This window comes from Fusarium flagelliforme, assembly GCF_020744385.1.
Source record: "Fusarium flagelliforme strain FIESC 12 MPI-CAGE-AA-0113 chromosome Unknown B0J16scaffold_5, whole genome shotgun sequence".
Lineage (NCBI taxonomy): Eukaryota > Fungi > Ascomycota > Sordariomycetes > Hypocreales > Nectriaceae > Fusarium > Fusarium flagelliforme.
The window spans coordinates 2506041-2522688 of NW_025763507.1; the positions used below are offsets into that span (position 1 = coordinate 2506041).

Here is a 16648-nt window from a genome sequence, read left to right on the forward strand (position 1 = left end):
ACTCTCTAATTTGTCTCAGCTTGAGAAAAAGGTGCGGCGCTCTGTACATACATCCACCACCGTTGCCTTCCGTCGTGAGAATACAAGAGACAAGCACCTTCTCCAGTTGTGCAGCTTCAAGGTCCACGATGGAACCCAATGGCATGCGCATCCCTGGAGATGCGTTGCAGTATGAATATCTTTCGCCAATTGGTGAGTGCTTATTCTCATGTTCTTCCCCAACCGATCGTCCCCGTGGTCAAATGCCGGCTTGTCGTTGGTTGCCGGCGCCTGCGCTTGAGCTCCGCTGCGGCCGGTCCCCGTGGCGCCCCCGTTATCCCCGTCCGGGTCAAGTCGATCCATATCAGTTCCCACTTCACACTTACATACATCCACGTCAATATCGATCCTCAATTTAGGCTGTCGACGGCTTCCACTCCAGCTCTTTACCAGTTGGTCATATTCTCACTGCAGTTCTGCATGTCAATACTCTGCGCTAGGGATCAATACCACCGTCAAAATTGATAGGCGTTGCGCTTACACCTACCTGCCCATGAATCCTTGATGCATTCGTTCAAGTAACAGGCATTATTTTCTTTTACCCCGTGAAGTCATGGGTTTTCTGTAAATTACACGAATGGAGAGCTGTGACCGAACAAACATGCCCGTTGCCGGCTCTCAAGTTCTGTCACCTTCTGCCTCTTGTACGCTCTATTCTCCATCAGCGCAGGCCTATATGACAATAGGCTGGGGCATGAAATTTATCCTCAAATAGGGCTGCAAGGACCCGACCCGACGCTGACATGGTATCATCATTTGATGAGGCTCATCACGAACACTGTCTGAGTGGTTGCGTCTTATGCTATAAGCGTCAAGCGTTGTTCTGCTCGTCTGCTGCTTCCACTTAGACGTGGCCTGTTTTCCTTCCCCTTTCCCCCCACGTATGCTTCATGTTCCAGCGTGACATCCAGTCTGATCACTTACCCCCACGCGATTGCTGTTCACACCTTTCCCTTCAACGAAAGCTGACTATCGTCCAGGATACTCTAAATCATCAAGATGTGGTTATTGTGGAACTCGTGGCAAGAGTCAGTCAAAACGTGAAGTCCCTGCACCTCTCCCATGTTCTTTAATCCCGCCGAGACTGTCTGCACTTACGTCGCGAGGTATCAGAAACGATATTTAGATGCCGTGGAAGATCGCTTCTGACATACCCGAGCCCTTACTCTATCCACCACCGTCAAGTTCTTTCAAGTGACCTCATCCTAGTAACCCGACGCTGACTATTACGTGAGTAACAGGCTACTCTTACTACGCCTCAACATCATCGCTGAGCCCAGGATTCTACCAGACTCTTCTGGACAGATGTTGGAGGCGCTCAGGTACACTCATGTATCGACCCGACCAACGCCGGTCATGCTGCCCTCATTATACTATCCGTCTTGACTCTAGCCAGTTCAAACCGTCTAGAGATCAGCGACAAACCATCAACAGGTTCAACAAGTTTGTTGTGGGGGATTCTTACATGAAGGAAGCTTCCCGACTGTACCCCAAATCGCGTGACGAAGCCAAGAAACGCGACAACCACTTTAAACTTGTCGAAAGAATCCACGAGGCTGAGGATGCGAACGTGAAGAACCCACCTGAGCCTGCACACAAACTTGTTGTGACTTTGGAACATGACGACTTCACTGAGGAGAAGTTTGCTGTTTATGAGAACTACCAGCGGGTAGTACATAAGGATGCACCAAGTGAAATAAGCAAGAGCGGGTTCAGACGTTTTCTTTGCAGCTCGCCTTTGAGAAGGGAGACAATGGTAGCAGCAGATGGACGTGAACGCCGACTGGGTTCTTATCATCACTGTTACAGGCTAGATGGTAAGCTGGTTGCCATCGGTGTTCTCGATCTTTTACCAGACTGTGTAAGCTCAGTCTATTTCCTTTACCACGAGAGCATACACAGGCATGTACCAGGAAAACTCGGTGCTTTGTATGAGATCGCTTTGGCCGTTGAAGAAGGCTATGGTTGGTGGTATCCCGGTTTTTATATACACAGCTGTCCCAAGATGCGATACAAGATCGATTACTCACCACAGTTTGTCCTTGACCCAGACTCATTAGTTTGGGACCCGTTGGATCGAGAGATGCTAGATCTCCTCGACAAAAAGTCATTCGTAAGCCTCTCGCTTGAGAAGAAGCAGGCTACTGGGGAGGACATATCTGCATCCACAGCTCCCAGCGAGCAGGTGAAGATGGGCAACGGTTCTGAAACCAAAGGCTCCGACTCTTCGTTATCTAGCGACGAAGAAGACAGTGATTGGCTTTTCACCTCTGGGATGCCCGGCATACCTCCAATATCCTCGGCAGCTACTTGGGACATGGATCACATCGCCCTAAAGATTGCTCCCAGTGGCCCGTTATATGAAACATCCGATCTTGTTAGTTGGGACGAACGTGGTGTTCAAGAGCATCCAGGACTAAAGGCGACAGTGGCCGAGCTTGTTGCTGCAACTGGTCCGGACTTGATGGACCGGATTTGTCTAGACTTTGCTCCACGACGATAGGGAAAGATGGACGCCTAGGTAGTTAATAAGCATGCCCACTACCGGTTTTTTAAGCTTGTGATCCCACGCCTATGTCAAATCTCTCGGAGTAAATGGTTGTTTAGGAAGAACAGTCTAACCAAATCAATACACAGAACAATGTGAACGTCATTAAGGTATTCAAGATATCTATAAACGTCGTTACTTGTACAGTAAGATGCGCTTCTATGATTGGTGACCAAGCTATCCACACTTTGAAAGGTACCACCCCGCTATCTCCTACCAGTGGTCGACCAGCCCACCACACTTTTTTCTGCTCTATCTTATCATTCACCTCGGTGAGCGACCAGCCTTTTCAACACCAAAAACCTGCGTCATTGCCATTTTCACGTCGCATTCCTCAACTAAGCCACTCGAATCGCTATTGCTATACGGGGACGGGTGTATCGTACTGCATCCATATAGCATCTCCATTGGCTATTCGCCGTCTTCTTCATCACCATGACGTCCCAGCAAAACCTCTTCTCACCCGCAGAACTCGCATATCTGCACCAATCGCTCTCTCTACACCCCCCAATTCGACCCGACGGACGCAGCCCTACCCAGTTCCGCCCCTTGACAGCTGAGACGGGAATCCTTCCTGGCACAAATGGAAGCGCGCGCGTGCATTTTTCGGATGGCACAGAAGCCATTGTAGGAGTCAAAGCTGAGATTGAAAAGACAGGAGGAAGTGAGGAGCAGCAAGATGAACAAGATAGGTCAAGGAATGACTGGCTTGAACTGGCAGTAGAAATCCCGGGACAAAGAGATGATGAAGCTTCGACAGTCTTCTTGGCCGAGATGTTGAGAGAGGCGCTGTTGGCCGACAACGAGTTTGCCAAGAAATTGAGGATCAACAGACGGTTTCACTGGAGACTATACCTAGATGTAAGTTGTTTCACGGCGTGATAAAGAAGGTTTTCCTAATTGATGGCGCAGGTTCTTCTAATATCCCCTCCGCTATCATATCCTCTTCCGCTTCTCTCACTCACAACGCATCTCGCACTCCTAGCTACACGCCTCCCTCGTCTCAAGTCCGAGGGTGACGAAGACCCTATGTTCGATGATGACTGGGAGTCCTCTACATTCCTGTACCCTCGCGATGGTGCTGGCGCACAGGGCTCACGACCACCTATCACATTGCTAGTCGTGGCAATTGGCGACACCACCATTTTCGATCCTGCAAAGGAGGAACTTGCTGTCGCTGAGAGTGCGCTGGCTGTGTCTGTGGCTGAAGTCCGTAAAATCAAGGCAGAGGGTGACATGGACGTTGATAAGAAGGGACGAGAGCTCAAGCTGTTGTCGGTTCGAACTGTTGATCCTCCATCGAGATTGACTCCACCTGGAGTACCGCATATTGCGAACAACTCAGGATCCGCGCAGAAAAGCGATACTCAAACAACCGAAGGCGTTTGGAAGGCACCACTGGGTGGAACCAAGTTTGGAGTCATTGATGGAATAATACAGGCTGTATTGGAGAAGGGCGGTGTCGCAGACGAAGTTCTGGATGGGTTAGAGGGGGTTGAGCTCTCATGATCTCATGTATGGTTATGGTAGGGGTGCAATAGAACACTTCGCAAGGGAGCATTGTATATTCCGCGTCATTTACAACCCATGATGCCCGTACAAAGAGGAGCGTTATCTTACAGCTATATAATACATGAAGAGTTTTCATCGTTATTTTACAGTATTCAGAAGACACCGAACCACTTCTTCTTGGGCTCCTCAACATTGTCCCGGGTCTCAACCTTGGATGCCGGCTCCGCTTCCACAGCAGCCTCCTGCTCGGGCTTGGGCTCCTCTTCACCCTTGCCAAACATGACGGTCACGGGGTCCTTGGTCTCGATTCCATGCATCTTCATAAAGAGGCGGCGCTTGGCGACATCGTCGAGATGGTTGGTACGGTGCTCGTTGGCTTTCATGGCCTTGTCTTTCTCGTGGAGCGTGATTACGTTCTTCCAGGCAACGAAGAAGTGAATGGGATGAGTCCAGAGGTCTGAGATAGGAGGAACGAGCTCCTTATATGGGGAGTTGTAGGCGTAGTTCATGAAGAATGTGAAGATACCAAGGGCAAAGAGGGTTCCCTAATATAAGTTAGCCAGTGGTGCAGTTGCAAGGCGCATTGATAGTGGGTAGACCCAATCAAGCTATAAGGTATGAGCGTACCATGGTGATAAAGGTATGCAGCGTCTTGCTGTGCCAGAAAAAGTGCTCCCATGTTCCCTCGGGGGCCATCATGCCGGGATAGTGCTTCCTGCTCTGGACAGCGACCTCGGAGGCGGTCAGTTCAGGACCGTAGTGTCTGGGCACATTGCCCTTCTTGAGACGAGAGCCATGCGAGGGGGGGTTGAAGCGAGCGGGCTTCTCGAGAACAATTGGTTTGTCCTTTGAGGAAGAGGAGGCGAATCGAATTCGGATGCTGCTCTGAGAAAGTGGGATGCTAATTCCACGCCAGAGAGGGCCCTGAAGAGGGAGCAGGAAGCGGGGGATGACAGCGCGCGACGTCATGTTGTCGATATATACAGATTCAAATGATATACGAATATTCCCTTGTCTTTTCTCCTCCTCTTACAGCTCTAGAGCTTGTTTGTGGTGGTGTCGTGATGCCCTCACGTTTGCCCAAACCCAAACACAGAAGAATCTTTTTTCCGGAGCCGTTACGTTAGGAAAAGAAAGAAACGAGGTCCGGCACGGAGGTCCCACTCCGTCTCTTTGACGGGATATACTAAACCTTTATTGGTATAGTCTATTCTTGGTCTGGGAAAAAGCAGGACTTGACGGATGACCACAGACAGACTCCATCCCAACCAACAGAGGAATCAATTTTTTCGCTTCTCCAGTGGCCCTGGTTGCATCTATAGCGGCCATCATGGGACAAGACGCCCCGGAACAATATCCATCGCCGATGAGGTCCACCTCTGGAGTTGTGATCCGACTTTACCCGGAGCCACAGTTACCAAGTACAGGGGTAATAATGACGGCTTACTTACTCTTGGCCTATGATTGGCTGTAAAGTCTTCAGCCACCTGTGGCTCTCCAAGAGAATGAGCGATTCTTTCCCCAGTGTGTCATGCTGTCATAAAGTTTTATTTTCCTGGCCTGCCTTGGACTTTTTTTTCTCTCTCTTCCTCTTTCCCTTCCACATCCACACTCTCAACCATCAAACGATCTCTTCACGTCTTTGGCTAACGCCCTCTCGTTTTAATTACTACCACCTTTAACCTCTTAATCACAACCCACATTCACAATGGCTGGCGGTAAGTTATTCTTATAGCACAATTCAGCACACTTCCTTGGTTTGCGCCGGATGGCAGTGCATGGCTTTGGCGGGTCAATTGAGCATCGTGAGAAAGATACGCTTCGCCGATACGATTCTACGACTTCAGTTCGTCTGTCACGGGATTTTGGGTTCTAGACAAAGGCATCAATCAATCCTGCAGTGGCTACCTTCAGCCGCATGCCAGCTGACTCTGCTGCCTGCGTCATTTACCTAGAACAGGTTTTCCCACGACCACGATTTGTCGACCAGGACTTACCACCAGTCCGTCCCCCGTCTCCTATCGCAATAGCGATTCTCTCTTCATCTTCTCTTGCTTCCACAACCATTGCCTGCTTCAGCCTCATCAACTCACCCAACCAATCAACTCATGTACTAACTCAACTTTCTCAGGCGATATCAAGAAGGGTGCCAACCTTTTCAAGACCCGATGTGCTCAGTGCCACACCGTTGAGAAGGACGGCGGCAACAAGATCGGACCTGCTCTGCACGGTCTCTGGGGCCGCAAGACCGGCTCCGTTGAGGGCTACTCCTACACCGATGCCAACAAGCAGAAGGGCATTGAGTGGAACGACGACACTCTCTTCGAGTACCTCGAGAACCCCAAGAAGTACATCCCCGGTACCAAGATGGCTTTCGGTGGCCTGAAGAAGCCCAAGGACCGCAACGACCTCATTGCGTAAGTTTCTCTACACCACCTGAGCTGCAGTCAGCAATGGACATCATTCTACTGCAACATCTCTTTTGAGTATGATGCATGGAGATGATGATTCCAAATCTGTCACGCGCTCTGGACACTTTGTGGTTCCACAACAATTACTAACTGCTTCGCAGCTACCTCAAGGATGCTACTGCTTAAGCGACTATAGATCGCGTGTAATGTTACGACTTTCGATAGATGGGAACCGCCAAGGGGCGATTGTACTATAGATTTTACACAGCACTCGTTAAGACATGCCGCGTGCTTGTACTCATTCCCCTCTTTCTTGATGCGTCTTCGTCCGATACACTTTTTTGAGACAAAGAAAGCCCGGCGTTGGATGAGGCGAAACGGGAATGCCATGAACGACTAAATGAAAAGTGTTCGCCTCTGTACATGCAGATATCATGTTTTGTTAAGATTATATTAGAGATTTAAGATTCTCACATTCCCACCTCTTTTACCTCATATTACCATCATACATATGCAACTGCGAACGTCATGATAAGTGTCTGATCTCATTTTCTCAACAGCCAATCTCAGAAGTGTCAATTACAATCACATCTCCTATTTCCTCCCCTCTGATAGCCGAGAGCTCCGTAAAGAAAATGGGTCTTGTGAGTTATAAAAAAAAACGGTCCGTTTTCCAGGAGTGTGCCTTTTTGCAGGTTTATCATGAAAGAGTGAGTGATTGCCGAGCTATTTCCGCAGCTCCATTGCTCCGGACGGCATGTGCGGCACCAGCGGCGATCGGCGGACAGTGCTGTCATGCTCTTTCTTGTTTTGTTCCTTGTCTTAGATTTTGCTACATCCTGGTTTATTTTTGGAGATCTTGCTTTTTACCCCTGACTTGCCATGCGACGGTAACTGACAGTTGGAGAAATTAAGCCACATGCGGTCGGTGGCTGAGTCGGGGTTCGGTGTGCGGTGAAGTGAATGAACTTGCGAGAAGGTTGGCCACCAGGTAACAGAAGAGTTGTCCTCTAAGGCTTAGAGGATCAAAATAAATTAGCATAAGTGTGAGTCTAGGTTAACATAAGGTGGCTAGATTATTTCGTCTCTTATGCCCTACAGCGGCCAATTCTTCTGACACACTGCCATCCACCTGTGTATCATTAGGGGGATTTCGGGATTTCATCACGACTTCCCCATCTTCGCTTCTAGCTTACGGTACGTCTCTGGATTTGTTACGCTTCTATATGTCCTCGAAAGCGCGTATTCCCAGTCCACCTCGTCAATGCCTGCCGATTCGGGCTTCTCAGCCTCTCGCTCGAGTGAACTTTCGGCTGCCTTTTCGTGCAATCCTCCCAAGTCAGCACCGCTGAAATCAGTACAGCGAGGATCGCGTGCTACAGCCTCCAGCTTCTCGAACTCAGCTGGGGTTGCATCTGGGTGATTTGTGCGGTAAATGGCACGTAGAATATCAACCCGTTCGTTGGGGGAGGGAAGATCGAGGAAGAGGCGGACATTGAGGCGACCAGGACGGAGCATAGCAGGGTCAATCATATCTGGGCGGTTGGTTGTGCCAATAACGTACACGCCCGTGCGGTCTTGCACACCGTCAAGCTCGGTGAGAAGGGCGTTGACCACACGAGTGCCAGCATCTGTGGAGGCGTTGTCACGCTTGGGAACAAGAGAATCCATTTCATCAAAGAAGAGAATACATGGGGTAGACGAGCGCGCGCGGTTGAAAAGCTCACGCACAGCGCGTTCTGATTCACCCACGTACTTGTTGAGAAGCTCTGGTCCGTTGATGAGAATGAAACTGGCTTGGGCTTCGTTGGCGACAGCTTGGGCAACAAGTGTCTTTCCACATCCAGGAGGACCCCATAGAAGACAGCCTGCCGGACGACGAAGACCGTGGCGACGGTAACGGTTGGGGTCTCGAATAGGACCGATGATGGACAGCTCGAGTTGCCTACGTGCAGCTTGGAGGGCACCGACTTGATCCCAAGTGATGTTGGGCACAACCGTGAAGCCGTCCTTTCGCAAAGAGGGTACAAAATCTTTGATAGCTTTCTTGAAATCTTCCCGTGTTAAAGGATCATCGAGTGGTGGTTCGAGGAAGGGAGTGGGAGGTTGCGTATCCTCAAGTTCCATGAGGTCCGGGAGTGGTTGATCTGTAGGAAACCTTTCGTTGAGATGTTGCTGATACAGGCCAAGGTCCATGTAGCGCTCCAGCGCCACTTGCTCTGCGAGGGTCAAGACATTGAGGATATCTGCACCGACAAATCCATGTGTTATTTTCGCCAATTCCTTAAAATTGACGTCGTCAGACAGCTTCTTGTCTTTCGTGAGCAGTCTAAGAATGTCTTCACGACCCTCGGCATCTGGTATTCGCATTTGAATTGTGCGCTCAAACAAGCCAGTCCTCAGTATTTCAGGGTCAACATCAGTGATTTGTGACGTCGTAGCCATGGCAAGAATGTGTCTATCCTTATCCTGTTCCGCCTCGATTCGTCGCATCTGCCGTCTGAACTGAACCACGTTTCGGCGCTGACTGTCGCTGTGGCTGCTGCTTCCTGGTTTTGACATGTACCAATCTAATTGCTCAATTAGAACGATGCAAGGGGCCAGCCTCATGGCTTCTTCAACGGCATCGTTAAGGCTTCTTTCCAGGCGCTCAGGATCTTCCAAACATTCAGTAAGTGATACGATCGGAACATCGATCTTTGATGCAAGGAACCTAATCAAGGACCTCTTTCCGGTTCCTGGGGGTCCTGAAAGCAGGATACCCGGCACCTTGCGCATCGCTTGGCATGATTCTGGCCGTTTCAGTAAGGGGTGTGTTTGCTTGCAGAGCTCTACATAGATATCGGACACCCCACCAATCTGCACGGCGTCGGAAGGATGTTCAACCTTGTGGCGGCTCGACTTTTGGGTCTTCTTGATCGGCGTTTTTGTCTGCTTTTCTGCCGGCGCATCGGTATCCGTCAATGCGCCCTTGGGTGTGACAGCACCGTCCTTTGCGCGCTCGTCCCCGTCTTCCTGTACACGGCGTTTCTTTGTAGAGCGTGCCCCTTCGCTTGAATTTTGAGCCGTGGTATCTTGGACAGCTGGCGTGCTGGCTGTCGTAGAATTCTGGTGCCAATGCTTCGTCATTTGCCTGTTGAGAAGAAAACGGTCGTCGTCGGGTTTGGGCGGCTCTTCGAGATCAGCTTCTGAGTCGCTCGAGTCTTGTCCTAGTTCTTCTTTGCGATATTGAAATACACGATCAATTGAATCCTCAAGAGGGCGCTTTTTCTGCCGGCTAAGGCTAGAGTTGGAACCTTTGATGGCTTCGTACACGGCTGTTGCCGTCTTGAAGGGCTTGCCGTCGTTGGTGTCTTCGAGCTTCTTCAAGACTAGGTAGACATCGCGGTCAAGCCCCTTTTGCAATTGGGGCCGCGGCCTCTTGGCCCCAAAGGTCATCTTGACTTTTGGTGCTGTTTTTGGTGGATGAAGAAGCTAGGTTGGGAAGGGATCCTAAAGTAGATGTCATAATTTAGACAACAACCTTAAAAAAAAAAAAAAGAAGCGGAAGGAAAGACGACATTCGCACAGAGTCGCTTCGATTCGCACACAGGGAATCAAGTCACCGAGACCCACTACTAGGTGGGTAACACAAGAAATGTCCTCCAAGGCTTAGACTGCTAAAATAAAGTAACCTAAGCCCCAGTCTAAGCCCGCATAAGGTGATCAAGTTATTTCGTCTTCTATGCTCTTGGCAGCCAATTCTTCTAACACCTTGATATCAGTTAACCAGAGCTCGCAACACCCGGTTCAAGCTTGTTGGACTTATAAATAAAACAAGTCTAACGTGGCAACAAATACAAGATCCCTCGTAAATTGAGAGGCCTGTCAAGAAGCCACAACTAACGCACCTACGTACCTAGGTAGTTAAGTTATCTTTTACAACATGGTGTATTTTATGGGGACTGTGTGCGAATCGCAATGCATTAAAGCAAAATCCGCTGTGTTCTTCACAATTGATAATACGGACTTGTTGCTCTGCGTCTTTGAGTCACATTATCTCAATACTATATCTGGGTATTAACGATTGCCTAGCATCTCGGTGGTTTGAAAATCAAGGTTGACCTATCCCATCCCGGCATGTAAAAGTTCACGGGCTCATCGCAGTAGAAGTCGCCCACAGCAACTGAACTCTTAATTGTCGCCAACACAGTGACTCACTCGCACACAAGGTCATTCATTGTATTAACTGACTCTTACGACAATGAACACGTATTAGCAGCTGCCAAGCTGTACGCAAGGTAGATTCTTCCTCCTTTAACCTTCAACCAATCTGACAGGCGTTTGGGAGATATACGTGTTCTGTCAGTCAAAAGTTAGAGTCAAGGCGGGCCGAAATTAAACGCTTCAGCCGGTATGTTTACTTACATCAGGTTATGTGAAAGCATGAGATCTTTAGTTTTATGTGATCGTCCGTCGTAACTTAGGTACCTACCTACTAGTCTGAGTAGCACTGACTGTCCATCTAAAGGTCGATCTTATCGATAAGACCCTGGACCCCGGTCCCGCGCCGATGACGATACTCCCTCGTGACAATCGCTACCTTATCGTTGAAGTGACATACTAATCCCAACCTCAACCTCAACCTCAATCTTAAACACATCACCATTGTCGCGCAAAGACTCCAATAGTTTCACGACAAGCTCAATTCACAGCCAATCATATAATCTTAATAGTCACAATGGGTGCAAATGGGAGCAAAGTCACAGCCCAGGACAAGTATGTTCTTCCTCCCCCGCGATTGCGCCCGTGACCGCCTGCCAGTTCTCCATTCGACTAACAACTCCCTCATAGAGCCATCCTGGATATGAAGAACCAGCGCGATAGGCTCCATCAGTACCAGCGGAAAATAACAGTTCTTACGGATAAGGAGACCGATATCGCAAAGCAGATGCTGGCAAAGGGCGACAAGAAGCGCGCTCTGTTGGCTCTGCGGCGCAAGAAGTATCAGGAGTCGTTGCTGGCAAAGACGGATGCGCAGCTAGCCCAGCTTGAAAAGTTGACGTCGGATGTCGAGTTTGCGCTTATACAGAAGGATGTTGTGTTTGGGTTGCAGCAGGGTACAAAGGTCCTCAAGGAGATTCATGCCGAGATGGGCGGTATAGAGAACGTGGAAAAATTAATGGGTGAAACAGCGGATGCTATTGCATATCAGCAGGTATGTTGCTACGACTATATCCTTGCATTGTCTTTCCTACTTACACTCCTCAAGGAAGTTAGCGATTTGCTTGGAGGGCGCATGTCGAACCAGGACGAGCAAGAAGTGGAGGACGAGTTGGAAGCTCTCGAAGCCGAACTTACAGGTCCTGCGCCTGCCGGACGACTCCCAGACGTTCCCATCAACGAATTGCCACAGCCAGAGATCGAGGCACAGGCCAAGGCAGAGAAGACAAAACAACCAGCCATGCTTGCAGCATAGATGAACGAACGGCACAGACCAAATATCACTTTGTTCCGAAGCATTTTGAACAAGGAGCATTTGCATTTCATAGAAGATGTTTCTCTAACTTAGACTTGGGCGTATACAGCGGGTACAACGAGGCGTTGCGGCATTTCTGCATTTAGATCCAACATAGTATCTTTGTCATTACTCTATTACTATTCTGTCTATGCGTACTTGTTAATGAGCTTCCCCATGATGGACATTGCGCCTCCTCGATAACCCCCTCCGAAGATCGCAAAATGGTTGAGATGGTGGTATCTGAGATGTGTCAGTCAGGGTATCCATCTAATCGAGGAGGCGTGAACTTACAGCTCATATAGCTTCACTCGGTCTGGCCATTCTTCCACAGGATCGGCCTTTGGTACCAGCTCATGGTACTCTTTCCAGAAGTGGTTGCTGAAACCGCCAAACATGGACATGATACCGAGTTCAAACTCGGAGTGGCCATATACAGCCGAGGGATCATAAACAACCTCCTCGCATCCGCCCTGCCCTCCAATTTGCCCCTTGGAGTGATTTCCACTCCACAAGTCACCATGAATAACGACAGGTTTGATGTTCTTTACGACATCATCTCCAATAAGTCGCGGTACCACCTTTCCAACAATTTTCTCAACAGCTTCTTCAAGCTCAGGATCAGCACCATTGTTACGCACTGCTTGACGAGCGATATGTCTCAGACGGTTGTCAGCATAAAACTCGGCCCATGATTCCCGCCAGGTGTTGTCCTGCTCTGTAGCACCACAGCATGTGGGTACTGGGAATCCAAACATGGGCTTGTCGTAACCTTCTGGAATAGGCGCGGGCGTTGTGTGCATCTGCGCGACCTTTGATGCGAGAGTTCTGCCTGAACCACCTGGGGCTGAAGAGCCCAGATCTAGAAAATCAGTTGCGAGGAAGTGGTGACCCTTGCGCTGGGAGAGAGCGCCATGAGCGTGAGACCGCGGGCAGAAGTTGGGTACTGCATCAGCTATGGCGTTCAGAGAAGCATGTTCACCTGTATCTTGTTAGAGAGGTCATGATATCAGATATAAGTGTAACATACCCTTGAACATGACTTCTGCGTCATCTCCTGTCCCAGTTTTGACGAAGTAATTTACCGGTGTCCCATCCTTCTCAGACGTTATCTTGAATGTAGAGGCAAAACCAGATCCGCCATGAGAGTGCATGGCCGCATTGGCGGGGTCAAGGCCCAATGCCTCGATGATGGCGGGGTCGACTTTGGTATGCGGCATGATTGATGCAGTCTCTAAGAATGAAATGAGAAAATACAAGACGATATTCAGAAACTCTGATTGGGGCAGTTGAGTTGTTGATGATAGTTTGTAGCTGAATTTGGTTGACACTCGGCATTGGATGTCATGGGATAAGATGGGGTGACGTCAAAACTGGGGGATGCCAAATGTGTTAGTAATGCGGAACTACCTACAATAGCTATGCATGGCCAAGTAAAGCATTACGACCTGCTGGTTATACCGTAAGCTCCTTAAAATGGAGACGGAGAGAGTGGACAAGAATAAGACGCGCATGATGTTATGCTTTCATCACTTTTTAGAGTATGTGGATATCATCCAACTGCTACTTATCTTTGCGCAACCTCCGAGGACTGAACTTCATCTATAGTACCTTAGGGAGGGGTCTTTTGAAGGTGAGATCATGATTTAGTGGCCTCGTTTCTCAAAAGGTGGCGCGTATATAACAAAGACAATCTTTTTTGGACGCAAAATGGTGGTTTACTACGGGAGTTCTTGATCTTGATGATCTGATACGCAAGTAAGCTCCCGGCCCGGAGCTGACGCCGGGTGGGGCCGCAAGGTACGGGAGCTAATCCATTATGATCGGTGTTAGAGATCAGTTTCTTGGTCAAACAGGTAGAATCATTATCATATAACTTGTTATCTATGCCAAGTGGATAATACTAGTAGACCTCAAGAATAGAGCCTTATAATAGTTATATCTACTACTCTTTGTAAGCCTAAGTGAATATCTTAATAGACCAATGCAAATTGAGCATGCAGAAAATCTCAAGTTCGTAAATTGAGGTTTAGATATAGATTAGTCTAGACTAAAATCCACTGATAACATATCGATCCAATCCCAATGACATATTCTGTCCTGGATTCCAAGGATCGCTGTATGTATCTTTGAGCTCCGCCTCGGATCCGAACCGCATCGACAAGACTCCACACAAGTGAGTCCACTTCGGCCCCGTAAGATTTTCAGCTGCAATATCCCTTGTACTCTGTATAGGTACCTGAATATCCTTATCCTTGTTGTTTCCGACCGACGCCAGCGGGTATAAGAGAAAAGATTAAAAGTTGAAGCATGAAACTCGCTATTCGTTCCGGTAGTAATTCGTCAAGACCAGGATCAGTCAGTCAATCAAACTGATTGGTCTGTTGGTAGCTTATGATTATTGTTTGATGGGTGTCTCGATGTATGATGAGGCAGCGACAGTTGTGGCGCTACTGAGAGAGGCATTGTCTGAGTTGAATCTCGATGGCCCTGAAGGTCTTGTTTCTGAGGACATGGAGAACGAGGCTGAGTTGTTGGAGTGAGAGCCTCCGTTGAAGCAGGTTGTGCAGGGACACTGAGGGTTATTTGTGAGAGGTGGTGGAGGAGCGCAGTGACGAGCGAACCAGCTCTTGACAGAAGAAGGCATGATGATGAGTGAAGTTAATGTTGACGTTGTGTTGATGTAAAAGTAGAAGTGGTGTATCTTGAAGTGTACTCAAGTACCTCTCTTAGTAGTGAATGAGACTAAAGAACTGAATATTAACCAAAGACAACTTCAAAAAGAAAGAGGGCCCCTTGGGTATTTATGCCCTTTGAGATTCCGACTCGATCCTAATATTTTGCAATAAGCATGTGGACCTGGACCGACTCTAAAGCAAAAAAATAGAAGCCATCCAAGACTTACCCCTGCAATCCAAGAAACCCCCGTATCCCCGTCCCACTTCCCGCAGCCCTTCTCCTGCTCGACACCGAGAGACGTCCGGAAAAGAAGTGGGTTCGGGAATCTGCGATGCACATGGCGATGCCCTCACTTTTTACCGCTTGCTCCAACTCGTTTTATGCCCTTCATTCTTTATTCTTTTCCCCCAGAGCCAAGACTTTTCTGGAACATGGGGTAATAATAATGGCGCACTCTAAAGTCAATAAGGTAGTCTTCCCCTCACCAAAAAATCTCCATTTCCCCGCGTTTTGTTGGAAAAGGGAAAGGGTCTCGTTGACTCTACCAATGGCTTGGAAGGGGGGTAGCATGCAAGGGGACACGTGGATATGCGCGGGAAGCCAAGAGTGGTCTCATTAAAGTTATTTGGCTTGGGAAAGGATTGACACCTTGACAAATAGTTTATTCTTGTTATGCTTTTGGGTGTTTCGATGCTTGTTAGTGATGATGGTGATGGTTGTTTGAAGGCGTTGGCACGTGAGGGAAACGAACGATTAATCTCACGTATTTGTTAAGTAGTATAAGCAGTACAATTGGATTGCTTTCTATCGTAACACTATTGCAGTTCATTGTAATAAAGGCTTGGTTACTGATAGGTTGGCTACTGTGATGTTAGAATACATGACATACCAGTTACACCCAACATCAGTCGATTTATAGCTTTATTATTTACTCCAGGGCAATTCAACTACGTCAACGAATTTTGAGTAATAATGTTTTTGTTGATCACCTCATATGCCATCATTGCTCATAATCTCAGCACTCTTCATGCAGTAATCACGATACTTAGCTCCCATCTACAGATTCCATCTCAGATATATCCAGCTCTTGATCGGTCTTGCGTCGGCATTCGCAAACACATCCATGTCCTCTACCTCTATAACTTGCATTGCATTGCGGCTCTTCCGCAGTGGATCTTGGAAAATGGAACGTCCAACTCGACCAAACATCGGAATGACAACCTATTGGCTCGCCACTTTGCGGCTCAACCCGATTTCGACGACGTCAGGAGAATCTAATGAGAGGTACATGTACATGTTGTTGAAAAATTCTTTCTCTCTTATCAGTCCATGATGGCTGAGAAACGGCATGGGTTGTGGTCCTCTCAGAGGAATAACCGAGGATAAGTAAGATAAGAGGTAGACCTGTTCCAGTTTAATGGTCTGGTCATCATGACTGAATTCTCCTTTCTTTAAGTAGCTTTGTGTTCAACGATGACGTCCAAAGGGGGTTGAGATCTCCAAGTTGAGGCTGACTTGGGTTGTGGCGTGATGATATGCCCAAGAGATCGCCAAGTCCTGCTCCCGATATATGCCTGTCAACTTCACATCTACAATTGTTCCAGCTCCAATCCGACGGAGTTCTGATTAAATGACTTCCAAGGATGTTCATTGAATCATCGTCTGCACTGATTGTAAAGCCAGTCAGCCCATGATATCCACATGAGGCTTCTACGGCTCTGAGACGATGCATGAAATGGGGACCCTTCCATCCGAGATATTGATTAGCCGAGTCTGGACCGAAACATCGAATCGTCTTCATATAGAATACCGCATCGGCCCATTCTATGACTTAAATTCCATCCTATCCATGATAAAGGAGAGAATCCCTGCCTTTCATCGCCACGACTGCTCTCCTACGCTCAAACTTATATACCTACCCATCATCACTCGTCATGATAGGTGATTTACCACCAGTCAAGT

The 16648-nt window shown here is 48.4% G+C and overlaps 8 protein-coding genes across 8 annotated transcripts; 4 read left to right on the top strand and 4 right to left on the bottom strand.

Moving 5' to 3' along the window:
• Positions 1–1369: 1369 nt before the first annotated feature.
• On the top strand, positions 1370–2542 carry B0J16DRAFT_356811 (arginine-tRNA-protein transferase; the record flags this gene model as incomplete). Its single annotated transcript, XM_046129501.1, has 1 exon — positions 1370–2542. The coding sequence occupies one exon, from the start codon at positions 1370–1372 to the stop codon at positions 2540–2542; it is 1173 nt and encodes a 390-aa protein (XP_045981512.1).
• A 19-nt stretch (positions 2543–2561) lies between these two features.
• B0J16DRAFT_161345 (ribosomal protein S5 domain 2-type protein) lies at positions 2562–4399 on the top strand. The gene is made up of 2 exons (XM_046122207.1): positions 2562–3448; positions 3500–4399. Exons 1-2 carry the CDS (start codon positions 3023–3025, stop codon positions 4094–4096), a joined length of 1023 nt encoding a protein of 340 aa, XP_045981513.1. The 5' UTR covers positions 2562–3022; the 3' UTR covers positions 4097–4399.
• B0J16DRAFT_373614 (uncharacterized protein) lies at positions 4122–5398 on the bottom strand. The gene is made up of 2 exons (XM_046130531.1): positions 4727–5398; positions 4122–4644 (listed from the first exon to the last, which is right to left on the bottom strand). The coding sequence occupies exons 1-2, from the start codon at positions 5066–5068 to the stop codon at positions 4252–4254; spliced, it is 735 nt and encodes a 244-aa protein (XP_045981514.1). The 5' UTR covers positions 5069–5398; the 3' UTR covers positions 4122–4251.
• A 394-nt stretch (positions 5399–5792) lies between these two features.
• On the top strand, positions 5793–6987 carry B0J16DRAFT_345309 (cytochrome c549). The gene is made up of 3 exons (XM_046128248.1): positions 5793–5817; positions 6231–6516; positions 6672–6987. The coding sequence occupies exons 1-3, from the start codon at positions 5808–5810 to the stop codon at positions 6694–6696; spliced, it is 321 nt and encodes a 106-aa protein (XP_045981515.1). The 5' UTR covers positions 5793–5807; the 3' UTR covers positions 6697–6987.
• Positions 6988–7323: 336 nt separating this feature from the next.
• Positions 7324–9995, bottom strand: B0J16DRAFT_161352 (P-loop containing nucleoside triphosphate hydrolase protein). The gene has a single exon (XM_046122208.1). It carries the CDS (start codon positions 9946–9948, stop codon positions 7675–7677), a length of 2274 nt encoding a protein of 757 aa, XP_045981516.1. The 5' UTR covers positions 9949–9995; the 3' UTR covers positions 7324–7674.
• A 1005-nt stretch (positions 9996–11000) lies between these two features.
• Positions 11001–12133, top strand: B0J16DRAFT_161455 (Snf7 family). Its single transcript, XM_046122210.1, has 3 exons — positions 11001–11268; positions 11344–11707; positions 11762–12133. The coding sequence occupies exons 1-3, from the start codon at positions 11231–11233 to the stop codon at positions 11966–11968; spliced, it is 609 nt and encodes a 202-aa protein (XP_045981517.1). The 5' UTR covers positions 11001–11230; the 3' UTR covers positions 11969–12133.
• Positions 12063–13317, bottom strand: B0J16DRAFT_161452 (Fructosamine/Ketosamine-3-kinase). The gene is made up of 3 exons (XM_046122209.1): positions 13038–13317; positions 12302–12989; positions 12063–12250 (listed from the first exon to the last, which is right to left on the bottom strand). Exons 1-3 carry the CDS (start codon positions 13225–13227, stop codon positions 12157–12159), a joined length of 972 nt encoding a protein of 323 aa, XP_045981518.1. The 5' UTR covers positions 13228–13317; the 3' UTR covers positions 12063–12156.
• Positions 13318–13955: 638 nt separating this feature from the next.
• On the bottom strand, positions 13956–14838 carry B0J16DRAFT_345317 (uncharacterized protein). The gene has a single exon (XM_046128249.1). The coding sequence runs from the start codon at positions 14652–14654 to the stop codon at positions 14406–14408; it is 249 nt and encodes an 82-aa protein (XP_045981519.1). The 5' UTR covers positions 14655–14838; the 3' UTR covers positions 13956–14405.
• Between the last annotated feature and the right edge of the window lie 1810 nt (positions 14839–16648).